The following is a 24,193-nucleotide window of genomic DNA, read 5'->3' as shown; positions in this document are numbered from 1 at the left end:
GCAAAGACATATAATAGAAATAAGAGTAGTGTAATACATAAGATGTCGCATACAGAATAAAGCTGGTAGATTGCACACAGTTACTGAAGACATCGATTCGGACACGATAGAGCGATACATCATAGGCATGATGTAATCCAGGACAGAGGAAAGAGATACGCTGGAGATGTCAAGGACATATACTTAGTCAACGGCACATCGGGCAGGGCGTATGGCAGAAGATATGGGGCATGGTAGGAGAACCAACGGGGAGGGTTCGGGGAATGTGCGAAGTTGGGAGAGAATAGTTTGTACAAGGAGGGATGTAAAGAATACCGGAGATAACAAGTGGGAGTGAAAAGGAAGATGGGTCAGGAGGACGAGTTAGTAAGAGTGTGTGTTATATAAGGACACAAGTACATGAATACTAAATGACATTTCTTAGTCAGAAAAAAATGTGTAAAAAAAAATATTATTATTATGGTACATTATCTTAGCTAATGATTGTGAGATCAGGTACTACTGATTGCTTACTATTAAAACTTACAAATTATGAATCGGGTCAATAATTGTAGCATCTATATGTAGGAATATCAAAAAAATATTTAATAGTTTGAACTCGTTTCGAAAGGCTTCATTTTCAAATCTACACTCAACTTTAACATGTCTTGTTATACTATCCTTAAGCATCATTAATGCGTTTTTATACTTGAATACGGCTAAAAGATTTTGAGATTTGAGAAACACATTCGATATTATGTGTCTATTTGTTTCCTCATATCCATCAACTTTGTCTTTGAGCCACATTTGACATTATATATAATTATATAAATGTAGCTAATTCATTTTGATATCTTAAAATCTCTGAGTGAAGTACCTGTGGGATAAAATAGGTAAAAGATATCCATGATATAACTTAACTGCTTATTTTTTACATCATTTTTTCTTATGTCTCGAATTAAAATATAATAAATGCTACAAACGTTCCAAATAAGTATAAGCAAGGTTCTGCAAAGTGTAGAATTATCCCTCTCGCCCAGCTGTTAGTATGGAAACTCAAATATTTATATAGATATTATCATTATTCATCGAGTACAACTACGACAGGAAATCACCAACACATAGTGCATATGATACATTGTGCTAATTATTTGATATATAACATAGTAACACAATTGACGAAGGATGATAACTTTATGACCCGTGCCCTGACCAGGTCTCAAACTCACGATCTACGGCACCCAATCGCCTAGCCAGAAATACTCGCAGTTTATACCGCTGCGCCACATCGATCTTATAATAAGAGTTTATCATGATGTAGATCCTATGGGTGTTTCACTTGAGAAGACACAACTACGGCACTAACCTAATATACAGAAAGTTTTGTGGAGTTGAGTGGAACGGTTTTGAAATCGTAGACAGAATGGAAACTTACAGTACTGTTGTGGGTTTTTTTAAACTATGTTTCCGTTGTAATAAATCAATGAATAATTTAATAAATAAAACAGGGACTCAATGCGCCTGAATCGCTCGTCTGTTATCCGTTGATACTTTTTATACATAAACATAAGAACAAGTTTATCAGCGACCAGATGCAAGGTCTCAGGGCCTCGTGGTTATTTGAAAAGGTGGCTTTTAAATATTATGGCCGATCGTACTCTACTTAAGTCATGGTCAAGTCATTCATTGTCCTAGCCTTCACCCAAGTATGCTACAAACCAAATGTCAGGTCTCTGCGACTTTTGGTTATTGAGAAGCTGTTTTAAAGATTGCAGCCTATTTGACCCCTGTGACTTTGAATGTAGGTCAAGATCATTCATTTAAACAAATTTGTTAGCCCTTTACACCAGAATGGCCTCTTTGTTATTGAGAAGAAGGCGTTTTAAAATTTCAGCCTATTTGACTACTTGTGCAAAAGACATGTACATAATAGTATTTAGAACTGAATGGAAACCTAAATAATACAAGCGATTTCCCAAAATATTCATAGCATCATCGGGTTTCTCAAGGAATTAGATGTCTTAAAAAAAATCTATTCCGGATTAATAACGTTCAACTGCATTTGTCGAGATTACGTGTAGTTTTGATATGCAGTGAAGGATATACACATAGCTATTAATATATGTTTTACATGTGTTCACATGCTATTTTTACGATGATTTTGTACTTGTTTCTTCAGCAGTATTGTTTTCTCCCCTTTCGCCATCTTCTGCATCGTCATATATGCAAGCAACAAACTCTGTAAACAAAAATGTGAAATTTGGAGCGACAATCAAGTTCAAGGCCAGTCGATTTGATGTTGGTACGGCGACTTCGAGGTTCGTCGGATGTACATCAAAGTATCATTTTTTGTTCTTTTACAAGGTGGTGGCTATTGAACATTCAATTTTGCCTCGATATATTCCAGTAATGAAGAGAACAAAAGTGAACGTAACCACTTGATTATTTTGGATGGACCAGCACCAACATCTTCATCAGGCCATTCGCTGTTATTTCTACCGATACTTTCTCACGTTTGCTTACATGCTATGTGTAAATGTTAACTAAATACCACAATAAAGAAACATGCTAAATGCCATGTGTAAAGAAATGCGTTGATCATAAACAGATATAGTTACAAGTAATAGCTTTATGTTAAAATATCAAAGAAACATATAGCACATATAATAAAAAGTATTTTAGAAAGTAGAAGCTTAGTTTAAAGTCACTAAAACCGTAATCTGGGAAAATAATCCCCGTTAATGGACAGCCACTGGTGTGTACATGTACATGTTTCGTGCTGTAATATGAGAAAGGCAAATTCCAGCTTCGGTTAGAATGTCGTGTAACGACCACAGGTTATTGATCATATGAATGCAAGCGACTAACAGGCCAATGCCTAGGTATATCGGGGAAGGTGAAGATGGCTACTGTCGCACGGACCTTATAGTATTCATACTGTAAATGGGCGCGATAATACATTGAATAATCCGACGAGGACCCCAATCGAGAAGGGAAGCCCCAATCCAGGAGAGGAAGAAAAACACTAATTAGAATAGCAAAGGAAACACTGTCTTTGAGAGACGAATGTTGGTGAAGGAAAGTATATTTATTAGTAATGTGAACACTACACGATGTACAGAGGATTTAACCCTGTACCTTGTGTTGTGTTATGTAACACGGATTACTAACTAATGATTATAGGACTTCTATAATTATTATCTACTACATATGTATATGACAATATATATAGAGGTTCCCCAACGAGTGGAGATTGTTTATCATTTTTATCCAACTCCAGATAGTTAATTTTCTAATTTTGAAAAGACACTCGCTAAAGCTCGTGTCTTTTCAAAAATAGAACATTAACTAACTCGAGTTGGATAAAAATGATAAACAATCGTCACGAGTAGGGGAACTTGTTTATCCCATAACTTCTTTACTTACAAATGTAAGCTTGTCAAGTTCAAATTCTCCCAACGTAGCAACTAAATTCCGTGAACCAAATCACTACACGACAAAATATAGGTCGTTAAATACGAAAGCTTATCATCTATTTTAGATGCACGACTCATATCTTCTGTACTATATTTGTAAATAATTTAACTTTACAAAACGAAATATTAGTTTGACAATCCTTGTATCTGTGTGATTTATTAATAGGTACATAATGTAACTTGTTTAAATGACTCCGCTCAAAATATTCGAAGACGACACCGTCGAATGTTTCCGCTGAATATGAGACTAATCATTGTCAGATTCAATTATCGGCCCTTTCCTGGATTTCGTAGGTATATTATTACTGGTTAGTGTGATGGTAAATGTTCATTCTGTTATTTATTCATTCAAGACACCGTGCATTTCAACAAATATTTCGGAAACCGAGCTGGAGTGCTGAGCAATATTTATTTAACGTTTGTCAGTGTGTTTACACGAAATCTCATCAGTTTACTGACATGAGACAAATGTTCCAAGATGATTTTTTTTTTTTTTACATTTTTGTGTTTGGGATAAATATATTCGTAATAAAGGTAAGTGGAATGATAAGAAAGTGTTTATTCGTTGATTTTTTTTCTGTTAGTACAATATCCATACCGAATGACACCCAACTAAAAGGGAAGCTCTAGGTTAAGGCCTACGTTAGATGCCGCGACCGTTTCATTCAAATGACTACGATTAGAGACAGTGATTTAACGATTTTGTATTGCATTTCTTCATTGTTTTGATAATTCTTTCATGGCTATCGGTCGGGGTCCACTGCATATCTAGAATCAAGGGGAAGGTGGGGTGTCAGTTTTGGTTCGCTAGGCCTATAACCGATGCAATATCTCGCTTCCGTGCGTCGTCTATTTTACCAACATCAAATTATATTTCGTACGTCTAAAACCCAAGATTAATCGACATTTCCACGAGGTCACCCCTCTCACCCAGTTATGTTAATGTTGAGCATCGACAAATCCACAAAACGTGTCCATGTTGATCTTTTGAAGACAGACCACAAAAAGTGAAAAAAGAGTAGTGAAAATAGTCCGTGGTCAAAGGCCAGATGTAAGCCAATCAGATTTGTTGGGGGTCACAAATGACCAATCGGAGGCTTAGAAAGTGGTTACACACTGCGGTGTGTAAAAAAACAATAACACTGCTACGAATTTTATCACGTGCCATATCAGTTATGAAACAAGCGTAGTTGTGGGATAAACGTAGTTATAAACACGAGACAGTGCATCATACCTTCAAAATCTATCCTTCCGTCTCCGTCAATGTCAACCTCAGCTATCATCTCATTAACTACAAATAAAGGGCAAAGATAATCAAACTGAATTGAAATTTTATACTCTGATCACCATTAGTATTTATAATAATCGGTTGAGTTTTACCTTCGCTATATCACAGTACTATTTCAAAGTACCAGTTCGTAGATTTATTTGACTTGTTTCTCTGAAGGTAATTTGCGAAGATTTCCTATCCAGAATTTAATTCTCTCGCGAATATCTATTGCAGTTTGATATTAGTACTTCAATCCCTTAAATTACGAATTCAGTGACTTATAAATAAAACGTGCCTTCCTAATAACTTGCATAACAAAGTACATGCGACTACTAATCGAAGTGACATCCTTGAACTATGACCTTTTAAGCAGGCTACATACTTTCCTCCTTAGTGAAATCCTCCCCCATACACTTCAGAACCGCCCGGAGGTCGGAAGCACTGATGTATCCACAGCCCGTCTTGTCGAATACCTGTAACGTAATGGCTTGTATGAAATGTATGTCAAGGTCACAACGTAGATATTGTAAGCGTAGATACCAAAATACAACAACAGGGTTGGATAACATTTTGGAAGAAAAACATGGAAGTTTATTAGAATTCCACGTAGATATTTGAGGATGAACATAAATGATATATTTAAAATCAATTCATGTTTACTGTTGTTTTGTAAATATACAAGCAAAGTAATGATGGACAGTAATTCGTTATTCGGAATAACGAAAAACTTAGTAAAGTAAAGTTAGACAGTAATTCAATGGTAACCTGTCTTGACGGATACTACAATGATGAATAAACTATTAATATATTTATGTTCCGAAGCACCTATATACGTATTATGAGTATATTGACGTCTTTAAATCGACATCATTTGTTATGGTCGTACATTGTGCAGTGTGACATTCTATTTTCATTTTCTGGGAATGAATTACAATGGAAATTAATATATATTAATTACAGCGAATTGAGAGTAGTGTGTTAATCTTAAATTAATAATAAAGATATGTGATATCAAATTATTTTAAAGAAAAGTCAATCAATACCAATCAATCAATTGAGTTGAGATTAAACACATATATATGTATGTGCATTCCATCATATCTGGTGGTATGCCAACAACTTCTGGTCTTAAATAAGACTTTAATAGAATTAATCTATGGATGAATAAATAGAATACTATTTAAAATTGTGCGACATGTAAATCGTCAGCAAGACGTCAATTCAAATTGAAATGTTAATTCACATATTTCGCGAACCAGGAACAGTTATTTTCAGAAAAAAATATCAAACTTTACAATTTTGATATAAGAAGATTTCACATATGATATACACAACAAGTTTAATTCAAATTGAAATGTTTATTCACCATTTTCCCGGACAAAGAAAATTGAATTCCGGATAAAATTTTAATCTTTATAATGAATATTTTGTGGTTCCATAGATTTGACACCGCATGCCAATCTCAACTTTTGAAAGGTTTTATGATAAAAAGATTCCATCTAGAATATATATACCAAGTTCCATTCAACTTGAAATGTAAATTCACATTTTCCCTGGACCAGGAGAACTGAAATTCGGATAAAATCTCAATATTTCCGCTGTACAACTTTGAAAGGTTCCTTAATAAGAGGATACCGTCTAGAATATACACAGCAAGTTCCATGCAAATTGAAGTGTTAATTCACCTTTTCCCCATAACTAGAAAATGGAGCAAAATTAACTCTTTTTGACTTTGTTGTCCCATAGAATGAAGACCGTATGCCAATGCCCAATTTTTGAAAGGTTACAGAATAAGAGGGTTCAATATAAAATAAATATAGATCCATATACATCCCGGACAAGGAAAATTGATTTTCATATAAAACTTGAAATTTTATAATTTGGTATTCTGCGGTCCCATAGAGTGAAAACCGCATGCCGTTGTCCACACCGAGAGGATCGAAAGGTTCCTATTGGATATACTTTGAAAGCAGTCGGTAACAGATATGTTATTCATCTTGCATAGAATGCTATATCTTATTTTGTACCCCTTCTGGTCTTTAATCGATAAGTATTGTATATGATGTCAAGAAAGAATTAAATGTTATAAATTTATTAGCAACATAATTATAACCTTGTACTATTTAGTCCCTTTTCAACACTTTTTGATACGGAAGCGTACACTAAAGGTTATAATTCTCGTACACGGGAATGTTTTTATTATGATATCACTGCAGCAAATATTTGTACTCTAAAGCGTTAAGACCTCCGTGTGAATATTAACTGTTTCTTCATACTTTGAAATCTAATAAAACCTGATATTGCTTCCCACTAGAACAAATGAATACAAATAGATCACACATTTTTTACTTGAAACGTATCTATTGAGCATTACTATCAACTTTAATATGAATTAAAGTGTAAGTTATATCAGTTTGAAACATTTTATCACACATTTTCATTTGAGTGATCCTGATTCCGTTGATGCTTCCCCCCCCCCCCCCCCCCCCCCCCCCCTTTATGATTTTAGCTGTTTCTGTAGTTTTCTTTTAATTTTTTTAGCAACCCTAATCTTTAAATTTATTTTTTACATTAATAACAACTTAATATCAATGCACTTAAAGTAGTAATAAACCTGGTCATCCCTTAAAAAAAATTGGACATATGTACGCAAAAAGAACACTGCCAGAAGGAAACAATAGTCTATGCTCAAAATCAACCAAATGGAAACAAAAAAAATCAACAATATATAAATATAGATTTATTGCATGGAGACACTCAAAAAGGCAAGGTACTTTGCAAGAATAATCGTCTTCTGCTTCATGGAAAAACCCCGTCATACAAATTAAAGTCAAATTGAAAAGTCACGATTTTGAGTTAAAGTGATGTGTTATATATACCAAATAGAAGGGCCTTGACATATTTGAAACAATCTGGGAGATTTAATGATGTGTTTACAAGTGTTTATTGACAAGTGGTTGTTTACAAGAAGTGTGTTAGGGAATTACAGAAAAGAGATGGTTGGAGAATGTACTTGTAATTTGGCAATATAGTATATAAAGACCACGAGAGACAAATTATTATCGAGAACTGGTTTACAATTGTAAAGGAGAGCTATATGCATTCTGTGGGATTATTAATTGCCTGATACTGAGAACCATTGGATTTATGAACATTCTGAATTATGGAGAAAAGATAGGAACGGATCACTCAAGGACAGCTGTTTTAAGATAAGTAATTAACAGTGTTGATTAATACACCATCTTGTATACCACTTAATTGTTATTGTGAATTATCTCTGTAACTTGCTTAGTTTTATCTTCAAAATAATATTGATATCACACATTCGTGGCATTATTTCAGAATAAACAAACTACTTTCATCTTACATTATTATATTCATTGCAATTGAAATTTATTTGAAGAAAATCTAGTATGTCGCTATGCACATGGCACGGCCCGAAACATATTTTTGATTTAATGACGTCAGTGTCCTCATAACAAACAGTTACTTCTGACCTTCAATATTGTGCAATAATCTTGATTAAAGGTAAATTCATCAGATGAATTCACGATTGTAATATCCGACAAAAAGGTGACACTTTTTGCATTTCATATTACCTTAGGATAGGACAGAACAAAACTCATTATGGTTTTTAAAGAAATACATTGTTAAATAATTACCTCGTCAGTTTTGTATGTTTTTACAATCAATTTCAATGTTCGGTGTCCAACGTCCTAATTTGGATGTTTTCTTTGGCGCTCGTGTTCTCGCGTGGTCATGTGGGCACGAAAGTCTACATTAACACTTGGTCGGTAATTATAGAAAGAGCATCCAATTGACGTATTTTTTCGTACAAACTAATGCGATGCACTTGTTCATCGTACTTTGAAACTGGAGAAAAGTGCAAAACCTTCTTTTAAGTTATTCATGTACAGTTATTCAAAGGCGTCAGAAACTGACATTTATTGAAGCAATACCTATTTGTTGTCTACTTTTTAAGTAACTTTGACGATGTTCGACATTTCCGAAGGATGTACAGCACTTTTCGTTCTTCTCGAATAAAAACGTTCACGCTCTTATCTGTTTTAGTATTGATTTTGGTTAATGGGGCAGGCTAAGACGATTTACAGAGTGTTAATATTCATGTTTTAGTATTGATTTTGGTTAATGGGGCGGGCTAAGACGATTTACAGAGTGTTAATATTCATGTTTTAGTATTGATTTTGGTTAATGGGGCGGGCTAAGACGATTTACAGAGTGTTAATATTCATGTTTTGGTATTGGAACTCGTCAGCGTCTTAAGTATATTAGTCGGCATATAGAAACGAACAAATGTTGATAAATTAATGCAATGGATCGTTATCAAATTAAAATAATCATTCATATATGATTTCCAAAGGCATAAGGTATCGTGTAGAACGTTTGTCGTTGTACATACACGTTTGTAGATTCAACACTGTGGTAAAACCACCGTTCTTATCGTTGACATGAGAGCCGATCCAAGCTGGGATCACGAATGCACTGACAAAGTGAAAGATGAATTTTTTTGCATCTTGAAACACTGAATAATAAATCGTCCTAGAGCACCCGACTACCCAAAATCAATACTTATGAAATAGGTAAGAGCGTGAAGGTATTACGAGATTCTTACGAAATGAAAAACATCGTCAAATGTATTTTTTTTATTTTTAAAGTAGTCAATTAATCGGCAGTTCGTCAATTTAAAATACTAGTTTGTAACGCCGTTATATAACTGTACGTGAAAACATAGAAAAATGTACAACACTTTTCCTCGGCTTCTAAGTATGTTAAACAGGTATGTCACGTTTATTAGTACGACAAAATACGTTAATCGGGTGCTTTGGCCATATTTACCGACCAAGTGTTAATTTAGTCCTTCATGCCGGTCACGTGACCACGCGAGAAGCAAGGACCGACAAAATATCCCGATAAGGACGTTGGACACCTAACATTAAAATCCGGTCGAGAAAACAAACAGAACTGACGGGGAAATTAATAAATAAGAAATTTATTTAAAAACATAACGTTTTTTGTTCTGTTTAATTATCAATGCAACATTAACCCACATGCGTATTCACTGATCATAACAACATTAGCCTCATCACAATGTGTAGTAATGTCCGGGACCGCGCTACCACGGGTAGTACTCTCCGCCGTCGGATTTTTTCTTCTTCTCGTGTTCTTTTAAATAAACACGATCCATGTAATATTTTTTTATATAACCATCATTGTTACGGTCTCCTAAATATTCAAAACATAAAAAATCACTCCAAACATCTCACAGAATAAGTGTTGTAGATGGAACTATATTTTGTTAGAGCAGTTGCTACGACGGTTACTAAAACCGTGCCAAAAACTGTCCGACATTTTCCCCGCAAAAAGAGCTGTTCTCTCTCCAACGTCACTCTCCGATAAAAAAAAATGAAAAACGCATTTTTTAAACAACGCGACACAACGCGGGACCTGTAAACATCTTTCTTTACTACTAGTGTGACGTCATCGGAATGCACAAGTTGTAAACAAGTACATCAGTGTATACTCTACATGAATACACTAATGAGCAATAGAATGGGATGCAACATTGACCGGTGTGCGTTATACGTGAAACAGAAAGACAATTGAATAGTTTCCTGTTGAATAACATATTTCACTCGTATGACAAAGTATTCAAATATTGTCCATTTGTATTTTGCATTCATGCAACAATAAACAAATAACAGTATCAAGCTACAACTTATATCAACATGTATAATGTAGTATAATAGCTTACCCATATTATACCATTGACCAACCCCTTACCCTGAATGCCTGACGCAGTTCCTTCTCCTCCTCCTTTTCTGATTGTTCACCGATGACCTCCATATTGGCCATCACGTGTACGAACTTTACGAAGCTGGACGTCTCACCACCTGCAAATGATATACAATAAACATCGTTTTTAAATGTAGTCCAGATATTAGTCCAGATTTCAGAAAAATGACACATATTCAATATTATTAGTTAAGTACATGTTAACGCAAGATGGCAAAGGAGGGCTAACATTTCATGTGCTTAAGCGATGATATCTGTGCAAATTCGCTGACATTTCTTTAAGTTCACTGTTCATCTTTTTTGTAGTTAAATATAAATGTAATATTGCCCCACAGATCAGTGACAAAATTGAATATATACATAAATGTCCCTTTTCTTTTCCGATATTGCACACAACTATCCATGCACGTCTATTGGCCGCTGGGATACTGCATAAATATGTTTTACTTGCAAGTGCTTAAGAAAATTTGCAAATGACAAACTAAATAAATAGAGTAATTACTATAACATTATCATTGGCTTCATCAAACTTTATCACTTGCGACATGGCGTTGTCAATATTTCCGTCAGTAGGCGATCTCTGTCAAGGAAATCGTGATAATGTCAACATGTCTTTGAATATCGAATCAACTGGGACATACACATTTTTGAATACCATAGATAGGGGAAGCGAGAATGTTTCTATCAAGAAATGGAAAATTAACAATAGGAAAATTGAAATCATCATGCTTATTACACACCTTAGTTGTAAGCTTTTTACGGAAAGACGGTCCACAGGTTGGAGACGAACGGACGGACGGACGACTTACCACAGACGCTTCCAACAGTCCAACATCTGATGACGTTTGGCGATCAGATGTTGGACGACCATGATCAGATGTTTGGGGTGGAAGTATATACGAACCGTCGATCTCGATTTCTTTCAGCATAATGTTCAGTTCATCCGTGTTTGGATATTGACCAAGGTTCCTCATCACCGTCCCTAACTCGTTCCCATATAGCCGGAATACTTCCCCGATATCTAATGAAAAGAATTAAAGTGCCTACTAAGTAAATAAAAGAATAAATATAATGTACTTGGAATGTTAATGATAATATCGACGAAAATATCATGGCCGTCTCGTAACTGTACAAAGCAATTTATCCGTAAAATATGGCGGCTTGTATGCGAAGCAAATGGAAGTAATATGGAATTTGTTAGAACATAATGTAGCAATCACAAATGTGTCAGAATTAATACAACATTTTCCGATCTGAAAAGTTTCCAGTCTTAAAAGCGTATTTCACAGTGAGGCTCTGTTGAAAACAGCAGACGGCTTGTAGTTACAGGTGGAAAAAAGGAAGTTAAAACGAATTGAAGGGATAGTTAAAATGGCGTCAATATCAAGTTTGAAAACAAATTCAGAACAACCTGTTTCCAAACATACTATACTGCCCCTCCTTCATAAACCTGGGTATAGCAGATGTGGTGTTCGAAATTTGAATAGTTGTTGGAGGGGATGTCAAACGGGAAAAAAAGTCTGACAGTGGAGATTTATTGCAAAGGAAATTTTTTTCTGACGATTGGAACGGGGATCGGGTCCTGGTCCGGGTCCGGGTCAGGGTGCGGGTCCAGGTCGGGGTGCGGGTCCGGGTGCAGTGTATGTACACGAAATCACGAGGACCTGTATCAATGACGTATACTGAAATACAACGCCATCTAGCGTCAGTTTGTGAGTGCAGCCGTGACTATTGATTACCGTTTGTCTATTGGTTTAGTTTTTATGTCTATTGGTTTGGTTTTGAACATTGATTGTTCCATAACATATGTTGATTTGAAAAGGATGTCTGTTGGTATAATTTTTGACATTGGTTTTGTTTTAATGGATTTTTGCCCTTTCCGCCGCCCATAAAGGGCTTGATTGTTTTCATTTTAATGGCGTTCACAAACCTATTTCCGCTATAACACTTCACTATAAATATATCTACGTCATGCTACATAGATCTTGGGAGTTATCGCCCCATTATCAATAAGGTAATAATGGCTGATTGATGTTGATTCGTTTGGGTACTCAGTGTCATTGCTAAATTACCAATGTACCTTACCATTTCAATTCGATTTGATATAAATCTTATAACACAATACACATTTACTCAATATGCGTGAAGGTTTTCCGATTGGAAACTGTCCGTATTTGCTGTTATAGGTTTGGAGTAATTTATGCATGCATTATATTATATTAAGTGTATTAAGATTCGTGTGTCTTAACTTGGTATCTCTCGTAAACAACGAGTAGTTCATCGTGCAGGCGATACATCAATCAAATTTGTTTAAACCGTATTATCCGGTTGTCCAGTAACATCTCAAAATATAACGATACTTTTGTTTATCACCGCTGTATAAATGTTATTTGTCCGTATTTAATTAACAATCAATGTGATAGTCATTGGTTTGACCTTGAATAATCGGGAAAATTAATAAACAATACGGTATCTGACGTAAATCCTTACCATGGACCTGGTTTGAGGAAAGCTTCTTAGGGATACTTTCCTTTTCCTAGAAAAAAATCAATCATATATTAGTCAAGTAAATGTTAAAAAGTATCAAAATACTTCCACTCTCATAGTCTACATAGAAAACCGTTGGGACTTTGACATTGTATATTGGTGAAATACTATAGGATGCAATCTGTCAACTCTTAAGTTAATATAAGACAAGGCCCGTTATGAAAAGTAACATATCAATGTAAAGCATAGCACACGTTCTTAAGATAACATATCAACGTAAAACAGGTTACACTTTCTTAAGATAATATATCAATGTAAAACAGGGAACATGTTCACTAGATGATATATCAATTTATTGCATTTCTGCCAGTGAAGTTTTTCGTTTTTGACCAATCAGAGCGAAGCTTGCTGATTTTTTTAATCAAAGCGAAGATATATGAATTGGTTATTTTGCTTCGCACTCATGAAAATACCGATATTCTGCCATATTCATGAAATATATGTTATATTAAATGGGAAACTGTAACCCTGGTAAATACTAGCCGCAATATACCGCTCGGCTAGAGAGATCTTCTCTTTAGCTCGATCGGTTGAGCGTAAGACTAGTAAGCCAGAGGTCCCGGGTTCGATCCCTAGCAGAGGCAATGATTTAAATTTAATCAATCCTGTGCTCTGTTACATTGGAGCCCATGAAGGGACCCAGGGAAAATACTCAGGATTGCTCCAGAAGCATCGCTGTTACTCCTGGAAACTCGAGGATGAGTTCTTTCCTGGAGGGGGAGTATGTAACCCTGGTAAATACTAGCCGCAATATACCGCTCGGCTAGAGAGATCTTCTCTTTAGCTCGATCGGTTGAGCGTAAGACTAGTAAGCCAGAGGTCCCGGGTTCGATCCCTAGCAGAGGCAGTGATTTAAATTTAATTAATCCTGCGCTCTGTTACAAAACCATTCAACATCCTCTTTATGAAACACGACCCAAGCTCTCAAGACTATATATCAACGGAGGCAGAACAAACTCCATCAATGTCACATATCAATATAAAATAAGACACTCGCTTCTATGGTGATGTTTCAATGGAAACAGGACACTCGCTCTCAGTGTGACATATCGATGTAAAAGGGCACACGCTCCCTAGGGAACATACCAATTAAAACTGGAAACTCGCTCTTAATGTAACATATCAATGTGAAATAAGACACAAACTCCGAAAGATGTATATTAACTAAACTAAGGAACATGCTCTTCAGATCATATATGAATTAGAAATAGTTACGCGCTTTTAAAATAATATTTCAATTAAAACAGGTGACACGCTTTCAATTTCAATATACCAATCAGAACAGAGAATGCGCTCTCAAGATGATATACCAATTAGAATAAATAACTCGCTCTCAATATAACATACTAATTAGAACAGAGAGCACGCTCTCGACATGATATACTCATGAGAACAGTGGGCACGCTCTCAAGCTAATTTACCAGTTAGAGAAGGGGACCCGATAGCAAGATAATATACCAATTAGAATAAATAACTCGCTCTCAATATAACATACTAATTAGAACAGAGAGCACGCTCTCGAGATAATTTACCAGTTACTGGAGAGGACACGATCGCAAGATAATATACCAATTAGAGCAAAGAACACACTCTCAAGATGATATACCAATTAGAATAAAGAACACGTGCTCAAGATGATATACCAATTAGAATAAAGAACACGTGCTCAAGATGATATACCAATTAGAATAAAGAACACGTGCTCAAGATGATATACCAATTAGAATAAAGAACACTCTCTCAATATAACCTACTAATTAGAACAGAGAGCACGCTCTCAATATAACCTACTAATTAGAACAGAAAACACGCTCTCGAAATAATATACTCATTAGAACAGTGGACACGCTTTCACGATAATTTACCAGTTAGAGCAGGGACACGATCGCAAGATAATAAAACAGTATTTTCGTATAGAATTTCATTAATGTATGACCACTGGTGGGTATCAAATAGACGAAATGACCTTCAGACAAGGTCTAATTCATATAGTTTACATATTTCACGATCCGTGTAACACAAACTCATCACCACTATATCTAGGTCATTACAATTATCCCCTTGACTATACTTATTGACTTTTTCAGTTTAGAGTGATAATGCATTCGCCAACAGCAGTTTATGCATTTCATTTCAAAATGATATTTAAATTTATAAATATATATACAACTGTATGACTAGAAATGGAGTATTTAAGCGAGAACATTTCAAAGAAACATACAAAATGCCGACTTGTGAACGAAACCATTATTTTGAAATCAGTTTTCATTCAAACAGGGCGCATAATATTAGCAAATATATATTGAAAGTGAGACCATTGAGTAAACGATAAAGACTTTGATGACAGGTGCGGGTATTATTCTCGCGAAACATAAAACTTAAAGCGATCTTTCCTATTAAATGTAAGCTCAGAACGATCTCAGAAAGTTTGTGAATCAGGTTTATGAGTACGTTCTCACCGGAGCACATAATTAAGCATGTGCAAAAAAACGTTGAAATTGACGGTGCAAGGTGTTCCGAAAAGTTACATACAGGTCAGGTAATGCTACATTCTCAAAATAAGAACCACTGTAATGACAATAGAACCGAGAACTTATATTACAAACGATGTGATGTTCTTGTACTCGATAATTTTCCAATAAGGATTCAATAGCATGAACACGAGTTTACTGTGAACAGAATATGTGATGGACGACATAGACAAAATATATCCACCTCTCTCACCAGTTAAGTTTGCGCCGGTAAAACACTACCATCGTTACTAACGTCTCTTTTTTATTTTTCAGTGTTGGGATTTTGTGTCAATATAAATCTAGTCAACTCCTATATATACATGCATGTCTTGCCTAAGTATTTAGCTGTCATTTGCATTTACCTACAACTGTTCTATTTGTCAAATTGCTACACAGTATTATTCAGTATTCATACTCTCGTTTATTGACAAAGTCTATCATACGGGTATAACAGATATATATGTCATTTAACAACATTGTGCATTGGATATAGAATGAGAGTAGGTTTATACAATAGCCAAGCAACTAGTACCTGATTTCCAGTTATAAGTATTACTGTATTTCATACATCGTGTCAAGGTTCTGCTTCTGCTTACTCTTACATACCAAAACAATTGATCATAATAACTTAGTATAGGTAGCGTCCTTGTTTGCATCTTATCTTTTGCTATTATTTTCTTTTTATCTTCTCAGATATTTTAGTGATCTTTTTGTAATTATTTTTAAGCGGAGATGTCGAATCTAATCCCGCTCCAATATCCGATTGTGTCTCGACTTTTTTGTCAGATCTGTCTGAAGATTTTTCAAATATTGTTAGATTTTCTTTTGTTCGTTTGAACGTTCAAAGTCTTAAACACAAAATTGATATATGAAATACAGAATAACGTAAATGTAAAATCATTTCTTTTACTGAGACAAGGCTCCATGAATCGGATGATGATTCATCTTTAAAAATATCCAGTTATCATAGCCCAGTAAATGTATGTTATTATCGTAATGACAAAGGGCACGTATCCAATGAATTAATAATAAAAACTCGCTATCATCTTAATGTTGACAGAGTTAAAAGTGTTCGAATTTCTATACATATCATTCAAAGTTACACATTTTTTGTTTGGAACTGTTTACAGACCCCCAAATTCAAAGTTCAACTCTTGAGTAAAATTGGGCAATCTATTGATCGAGTTTTAACACAGAAGTCTCTGATACTGTTATAGCAGGATATTTCAACGTAAACCTACTTCTTATATTTGATGTTACTTAACGATAATAACGGATACTGATTGGTCATTCATCGACTCCAATGAATTGATGAGCCATGCAAAAAAATTAACCGATGTATTAGATAATATTTCTTATTGCTTATCCCTAATAAAACGATTGCGGTTAAAAGTAGATATTTGTCTTGGATGTACGTAAAAAAAAGAAGGAAAATAAAAAGCATGCACACACAAGCAAAACAAACTAATATAAAACGTGACTGATTAGAGCTAGTTTAATCACATTCACAATAGTGCGTCAACCTAATTAAGCAGTTAAAAAAAAGTTATTTAAAACAAAACTGCCGTTAGATCTATCTGTCCTAAATCGTTTCAAGTCATGGTCGAAATTGTTTTCACACCAAAGTAGATACAGGCAAGTATTCCAGTTATTAGTAGAATTCATTACGATTAAAATAATGATCAAGTCAACATTTTTTTAACTTTTATTTTTATGGCCAATTTAGAGTTAATGACTATGTCACCTTACTTCCGGAAGACAATACCTTATATATCCTACGAAGCTTAGTCATATTTCGATAACAACTGTAATTAAAGATAAATTGCTTAATCTGGATCAGTCTAAAGCAGTTTGACCGACTTAGTTAGTCACAAAATATTAAAAGAGACTACAGATATTCTGTGTAATCCTCGTGTCTATTTTTCCAATGTCCTGTCGTGTCAAAATTTCTGTCGTCATGGAAAAACCTCATGTCATACCTGTATATAAAAAATTGTATATGTCCTTTAAAGTTCGCCATGAAGTAGCAGTATCGGTTGCCCTTTAATGTTGTGAGAATTTGGACGGGGTAATGGCGTTTGCCCTAAATACTTAAAATTCTGGCGTTGGCAGAAACTAACTACTAGAAAAACTCCCAAAGTATTATCTTTTCTTTCTCATTTAAATTCATTGTCTTTCTTCTGTAAGCCCTACAGTTATAGCTTATTAGAGTAGCGTTGGATGCTTACACACGCAATTGCATAATTAATAACTTACATAATATGCGATGTACAGTAGAGTGGAATTACATAGATAGTAAATATTACGAAAAAATGCTTCACAACGCGTTTAACTATTTGACATTTTGACACTAAGCGGCAAAATGATATTTAGTTTATACAAATTTAAGTCAAGTAAGCAAATAATACGCTTAAAAAAAGAAAAATCAAATGAGCTCATCATCAATGTTTAGATAATCACACTGTGATAAATCTACATGCGATTTCAGAGTCCTATATGTACTCGGAGAACTTTGATGGAAATCACCGAATTTCTGGAAATACTGATATTTAACATTGCGGGACTTAGCAACACAGCCGTAAAGGACTCATGAAAATAAATTGTAGATTGATCACTGATCACATGCAGTACAAATCGTTTGGCAGTTTTTAAAACAACTTGTTAGCACTTAAAATTGTAATTACAAATGTAATTTGATGGCAAACCATGAACTAAATGAAAATAACAAGAAAATGTATACAAAATATTAAATCAAACTTGATGCAGCTCTAATGACTTCAATTAAGGAATGATTGTCTATTTTGTTGCTTGCATGGACTGATGAAGGGAAGTGAACCTCGTGCAAATGAAGTGAATTGACAATCAATCCTCATATTTGCGTTAACTAAATTAAAATCCCCGCCGTCAGATCGCAAAATTCGGTCGCAACGGTATGACGTAAGGGGGTGTTCTCTGAACGCCAACATTTTTTAAAACAATAGGTAGGTGTTGTTTCAGGAAACAATGGGAGGGTAATTATATACTGCTTCATATAAGTTGTCTTTTTTTTTTTTTTTTTACCTGTACAATCACCTGAGATTTACCTGTGTTTTACAAATCATACAGTAGAATTGTATATATTTTTTCCCCCATTTTCTTCACATGTATGCATTCAACAAAATGAGCAATTAAGTAATATAGAACATATATAGTTTTGAAAAATAGCAACAAATCTATGAATTAATAAAATTTGTTCATAAATGTACTTATATATGCCACTTACAGTTCCATCATAGCACTGAATAGTTTTTGTTAACTAATTACTTGAAAAGTTTATTTCACCAATCTCAGCACTAAGAAATCTATATTTATTGATTAATATTGTACACATAAAATACATATTAATATGTTAAATGAACAATGCATGTTAATATTCAAATGGAAATGATTATATATATATATAATAAAAAGTCTTATATAGAGAAAGTAAAAATATCTGAAATAAAAACTTACATTACTAAAAATCAAGATATCTTAAATAAAAATATGCATATACAACAATGTAGAAAGTTGAAAATGACTGGACACACATGTATGTACATGTACCTCTCAACAAAGGCAATATAGGAAGCACCTACGGAAAACCAATCCACGTAATAATGCAAGAACAAACCCCATTCTGATAATGACCAGCAGAATACTGATTTACATGTTGATATGGACTCTAGATCTCTATTTTTGGAGCTTGACCGAGATATCTATCTACGGATGAATTTAAAAGTGCTATAAAGCTTCTGAAGGCTTACAGCATTGACAGTCTTAATATTCCAATGAAGATTTTGTAAATCAAGCCTTGCTTACTATTTTTAACAATTGTATTGGACTCTGGTGGAAATGGAGGCCTTTTACGAAATGCATTTTTTGACGGAAAGAAACTAGAAATTAACTTAATTGGGTTTTCTTCCCAATTGTGTATACCCAGTATTATAATGTAATTAAGTACTGGTTAAAGCTATTTAGTACTAAGTACTGCATTGAGATACTTTTTTAGTATTAAAATGTATTATTGACAATGCGCGACAAGATATGTTTACATTATTTAGTAGATTATATATCACTACAACGTTATCTATATAAATATATACCAAAACAACCAATAATTGCTTTGAGTAGAATACATTTATCAACGCATACTCTGATTATTGAAATTCGTCGATATAAGTGAACGCCTGTGTAGAGTTTGCAGCTCTGGTGACATAGAAGATGAATATCGCTCTTTGTAATTTGTCAAATTTTCAAGTCATGTATCGAGAGGTAGTCGATAACATGCGACCAAAGTAGTAATTAGTAGTTATTAAATGTGTATCTGGTTGTACAATGGAACTTTCAAGTTTTGGGAAGTTATATTTTCAGGTATATTGCTGTTTGTGCAGACTTTTATGTAGCTGTATATATTATCATCAATATAGAACAAAACTTTCTTAAGTAGTGAAATTAGACTCAATTGATTCAAATTATCCATATGCCTATATGGAAATTAGTGTTGCAACGAGAGAGTTAAACCATTTTATTTATCTAAATGCAAATGAATACATGTAGATATTCTAAAATTGAGTATAAATGATTTTTTAAGACTTAAATAAGATCAAATAAAATCATTATTTTGAACATAAAGATAATTTTCAAGCAAAAATATTGTATTGTCGTTTTAAATTTGAAACTAGATATCAAATAAAATAAATATTTTTGATATGCATATAAATATGATATTTAATTATAAATCCTTAATTTCACCTACAGGTAGTATCAACAGGTAACATTTACAGGTAAATGACCTGTTGGCATTGAGACTACTTTTAGGGAAAAGACTATAATAGCTATCAAAACAAACTGCCCTACAGGTAAATTCAAAATGTTGGCGTTCAGAGATACACCCGACGTAAGTACGTCACGTTGTAACATCATGTGTACACAGTAGTGTAACGGCAGTCAGTCAGCGACTCTCGTCGCCAAGGCAACATAAAATATAGTTCCAAACACGTGTACCCAGGTGTTCATATTATATTCAAATTAACGCGCGTATCGGCAGTTAGAAATGTAAATATGTATGTATGTGCACGTGCGGCACGGACCAACTGTCCAAATACCAGTCACCGCCGTCTCCCTACCTCACTCTCACCTATTCCCTCGACGGTGACACAAGGAACCGTCGAGAGTAAGATCCAGTCACTACATATAAATACTCTGGATGTTCCTGGTAGTTTATGTTATGTGAAATATAGTAATTTTAATCGTAATCATTCGTTATATCACATCATTGTATGTCTATTTATGTCTATTTATACTATGGAGTGAATGATGTGTGAGTGATTATATGTGTCTATTTATTTAATAGGTTTTCTGGTCAGCGACCATAATAAATAGTCATGCAAACTACTGACTGCGTCTGGGATCTATAGAACCTACGCTACACACGTTTTGCTTATTACGATGTTGATATGAATTAATACGATATTTTCAAGATAAAATATTCATTTAAAACATAAATGATATTGATATTGTATAATACAAACTTAGCCATACCCATATAAATACGAATTAAAACCGCAGTGTTGACAGTATAGTATGTGTTATTTGGTCACTCGAGACACACGGACGCGGTTAAAAAAATGAGCACAAGGTTAACATGACGACAAAGGTGAAATATCACAACATGAAAAACACAGTGTTTATATGCACTCTAAAACCTTGACAAATTCGATTTGTAAGATTTTATAATGTGAGTAAATGTGGGATTTGTAGTCTCGAGATTATTTGTAGATGTCATATGTTAATCAAAATTTAAAACCGAACCCCTTTGGTCGTATGTGATGCAGTCTAATAACCAGGATGTTCAGAGATCGAGAACAAGCAACAATGTGGATTTTAGTCGGAGATTAGCTGAGGATTTATATTGTGTTCTTCAAATAGGAGATTTCATTGTCGCACTGGCGTTTTGGGATGTAAATTCTGTTAAAAATTAGTAGAGAAGCATTGATTTGAAAATTGGCGGTATTCGACAGCCCGCAATTTGTGTCAACTTAAGAATCTTCCCCTCGAGTTCAGATTCCCCTGTCTCACCCCCAAGGTGGTGAAAGTTTCTATTAATCTCAACCCGAGGGGAAGATTCTTGAGTTGCCAAACACGAGGCTTGCCGAGTGTTTGGCAGCTTAATTATCTTACCACGAGTGTTGAGATTCCCCTGTCTCACTTCAATGGGGATGAATTATTATTTTTCTCTTACCCTGTTTACCCTCTTACGTATTTAATATTGACGTTACACCACTGCAAGGAAATGTTGACGTGACATGATTGAATTGTCGACGTGACGTCATTGTACAGTTGCTGTGACGTCATGGTATTGTTAACGTGACAAATACAATTATTGAGAACATGAAAAGAGCACGTGTAGCTTGTCTTTTCTCTAGGTTGAGATAAGAAAATCTCATCCCGTTAAAACTGCGGATATCCCTGTCCAGGGTAAGAGAAATCTCTATCCCACATAGTAGCACCGAGTGACCTCAGGTCCGGGACTACTTTTTATTTGTTTGACGTCACTGGGAAAACCATTCTGTTTGTTTATATGTATACTAACTTTCCCAAATGCACTTTATCATTTTTTTCTATGTGTCATTTGAACAAATTATTAGTTGACATATTGAGTAGATATTTTTTGTTGTGTAAACAAGCATAGGTGGGGGAATATGACGTGATGTCGAACATCAGTCGGCAGTTTCCGGAAAGCCGAGAAAAAAATACAAAGTTTTTATATAGTTTTGCAATTTTGGATCGATTACCCCATGCATGTCATGAAAAAGGTGAGAGAAAAATAGTCCATCCTAGGTTAGGTATGTGGATTAGGGAAATTCTACCCTTGGATGTAGAATTTGGGGTCAGAACCTCGTCAAGCATCGGTTCTGACCCTAAATTCTACACCCTCGGGTAGAATATGATGGACTCTATTAGTGTTATCATATTGTATTATTTTGTGTTATAATACTGTATACCTGGTATTTTTCGCCCCAGGTTATTTTCGCCCTTGAGCAACACAAAAGATATTCGCCCCGTTTTAATTTCGCCCTGAACTACTTTTAAGAAATGTATTTTCCTCGTTCACAATCGGAAAATTCCGTTCGGAATTCTCGATGCAATTGCACTCGGAACACTCGGGATTTATCGAGTTCCCCAATTTTCTTTTCTTCGCATATCGCGCTGAGGTGTGAAATGTAATCAGGTGTGAAATATACAACGTTTACCTGTGTTCAGATTTACTTAAGCCTATATTGATTCAAATAGTATTAGGTATGCATGGTCGATTTTAAGCAAACGCGATGAGTGGTAAGTTCACCGTGCCGTGACTAATTACAAGTCTATAGCTACTGACCAGTGTTTTCTTTTGTTCATTTGTCATTGATTGAAGCCACAAGCGACGGTGAAGTCATACAATCAGCCTTCACAATGGCAGAGACCTATTTGTGTGCATAATTTTAAAACATGTTTGGATTTTAAAAGTTACTTAGTATTTAAAGCTTTTGTTTAAAATGAAATATACTAAACCTAGTACGCTGTCTTAGCCGATATTTTCGATTTAACTCCACGTGATATCGCAAATTTACAAGGCCTATATTTAGATCTAGATTTTATTTCACATGCACAGATTGGAATAAAACAATTACCTATTTTATAAACTAAGTGTAAATATATAACACGTGTTGCCTGTAATTGTATAGGATATAACACACTTGGAAAGTACGAGGGTATGTTTTGGATCCGACTACAAGTAGCCTATGTACGATAACTTGTAAATCCTGCAATTGAGCTTGAAATTTTCGCCGTCATCTTAAATTCGCCCTATCATCAAAGGGCGAAAATGGCGAAAATTAAACGGGGGCGAAAATTATATATTATGAATATTTCAAATTAAGATACAGACTATTCAACTATTTTTTTTCATAAATGATAAGTTTAAGTTTACCTAAGCATATTACTGACGAATTGTAGCGTTTTATATTTATCTTATTCATGTGCCGAATTATATTTGTCTGTTCAGTGATCTATATACACATGTATTAGTAGATAAGTATTCATACTGTTCAGTAGGCAACTCCCTAGTTTTGCTACATGGGAAAAGGCTTTTGATTTATCTTTCCTCAATAGGAAAAAGACAGTGTCTCTCGGGAACGATCTCCAGCGAGTATGGTGGTGCATGCTATGACTCGTTTCAAACAAGTGACAGTTGTATTTTATGGTTATTTCTCATCAAGCTTAAAGACATTCTCATCCACATATCATACACAAATTGTACATATCTTTCATCACTTACTGCCATGATGCCTGTAATTCCCGGGTTGTCGTTCTGCTAACTAGTTTTTTCACCCTTTTCAATAGTCACGCAGTCCTGAAAACGAAGAAATAAATATCATATTACTGGTATTCGAAAAGCATGATAATAAAATAACGTGAAATTCTGTTCAGCATCCTACCATGAAATAAGACCATTTTTTAGGTCATCTCCGCCCGCCGTACGCCGTGCGTAAGACGTTTTCTTTCAAAACGCTACTCCTCCTTAACCCTTT

The 24,193-nt window shown here is 34.7% G+C and overlaps 1 protein-coding gene across 1 annotated transcript; it reads right to left on the bottom strand.

Moving 5' to 3' along the window:
- Nucleotides 1-2,129: 2,129 nt before the first annotated feature.
- Nucleotides 2,130-23,946, bottom strand: LOC117338504 (calmodulin-2/4-like). The gene is made up of 7 exons (XM_033899860.1): nucleotides 23,941-23,946; nucleotides 13,030-13,075; nucleotides 11,444-11,560; nucleotides 10,528-10,637; nucleotides 5,108-5,198; nucleotides 4,690-4,746; nucleotides 2,130-2,218 (listed from the first exon to the last, which is right to left on the bottom strand). Exons 1-7 carry the CDS (start codon nucleotides 23,944-23,946, stop codon nucleotides 2,130-2,132), a joined length of 516 nt encoding a protein of 171 aa, XP_033755751.1.
- Nucleotides 23,947-24,193: the final 247 nt, after the last annotated feature.

Source organism: Pecten maximus, chromosome 11 (genome assembly GCF_902652985.1).
Source record: "Pecten maximus chromosome 11, xPecMax1.1, whole genome shotgun sequence".
NCBI classification, from domain to species: Eukaryota; Metazoa; Mollusca; class Bivalvia; order Pectinida; family Pectinidae; genus Pecten; species Pecten maximus.
The sequence above is the reverse complement of the archived record's forward strand: the minus strand, read 5'-3'. Positions and strand labels throughout refer to the sequence as shown.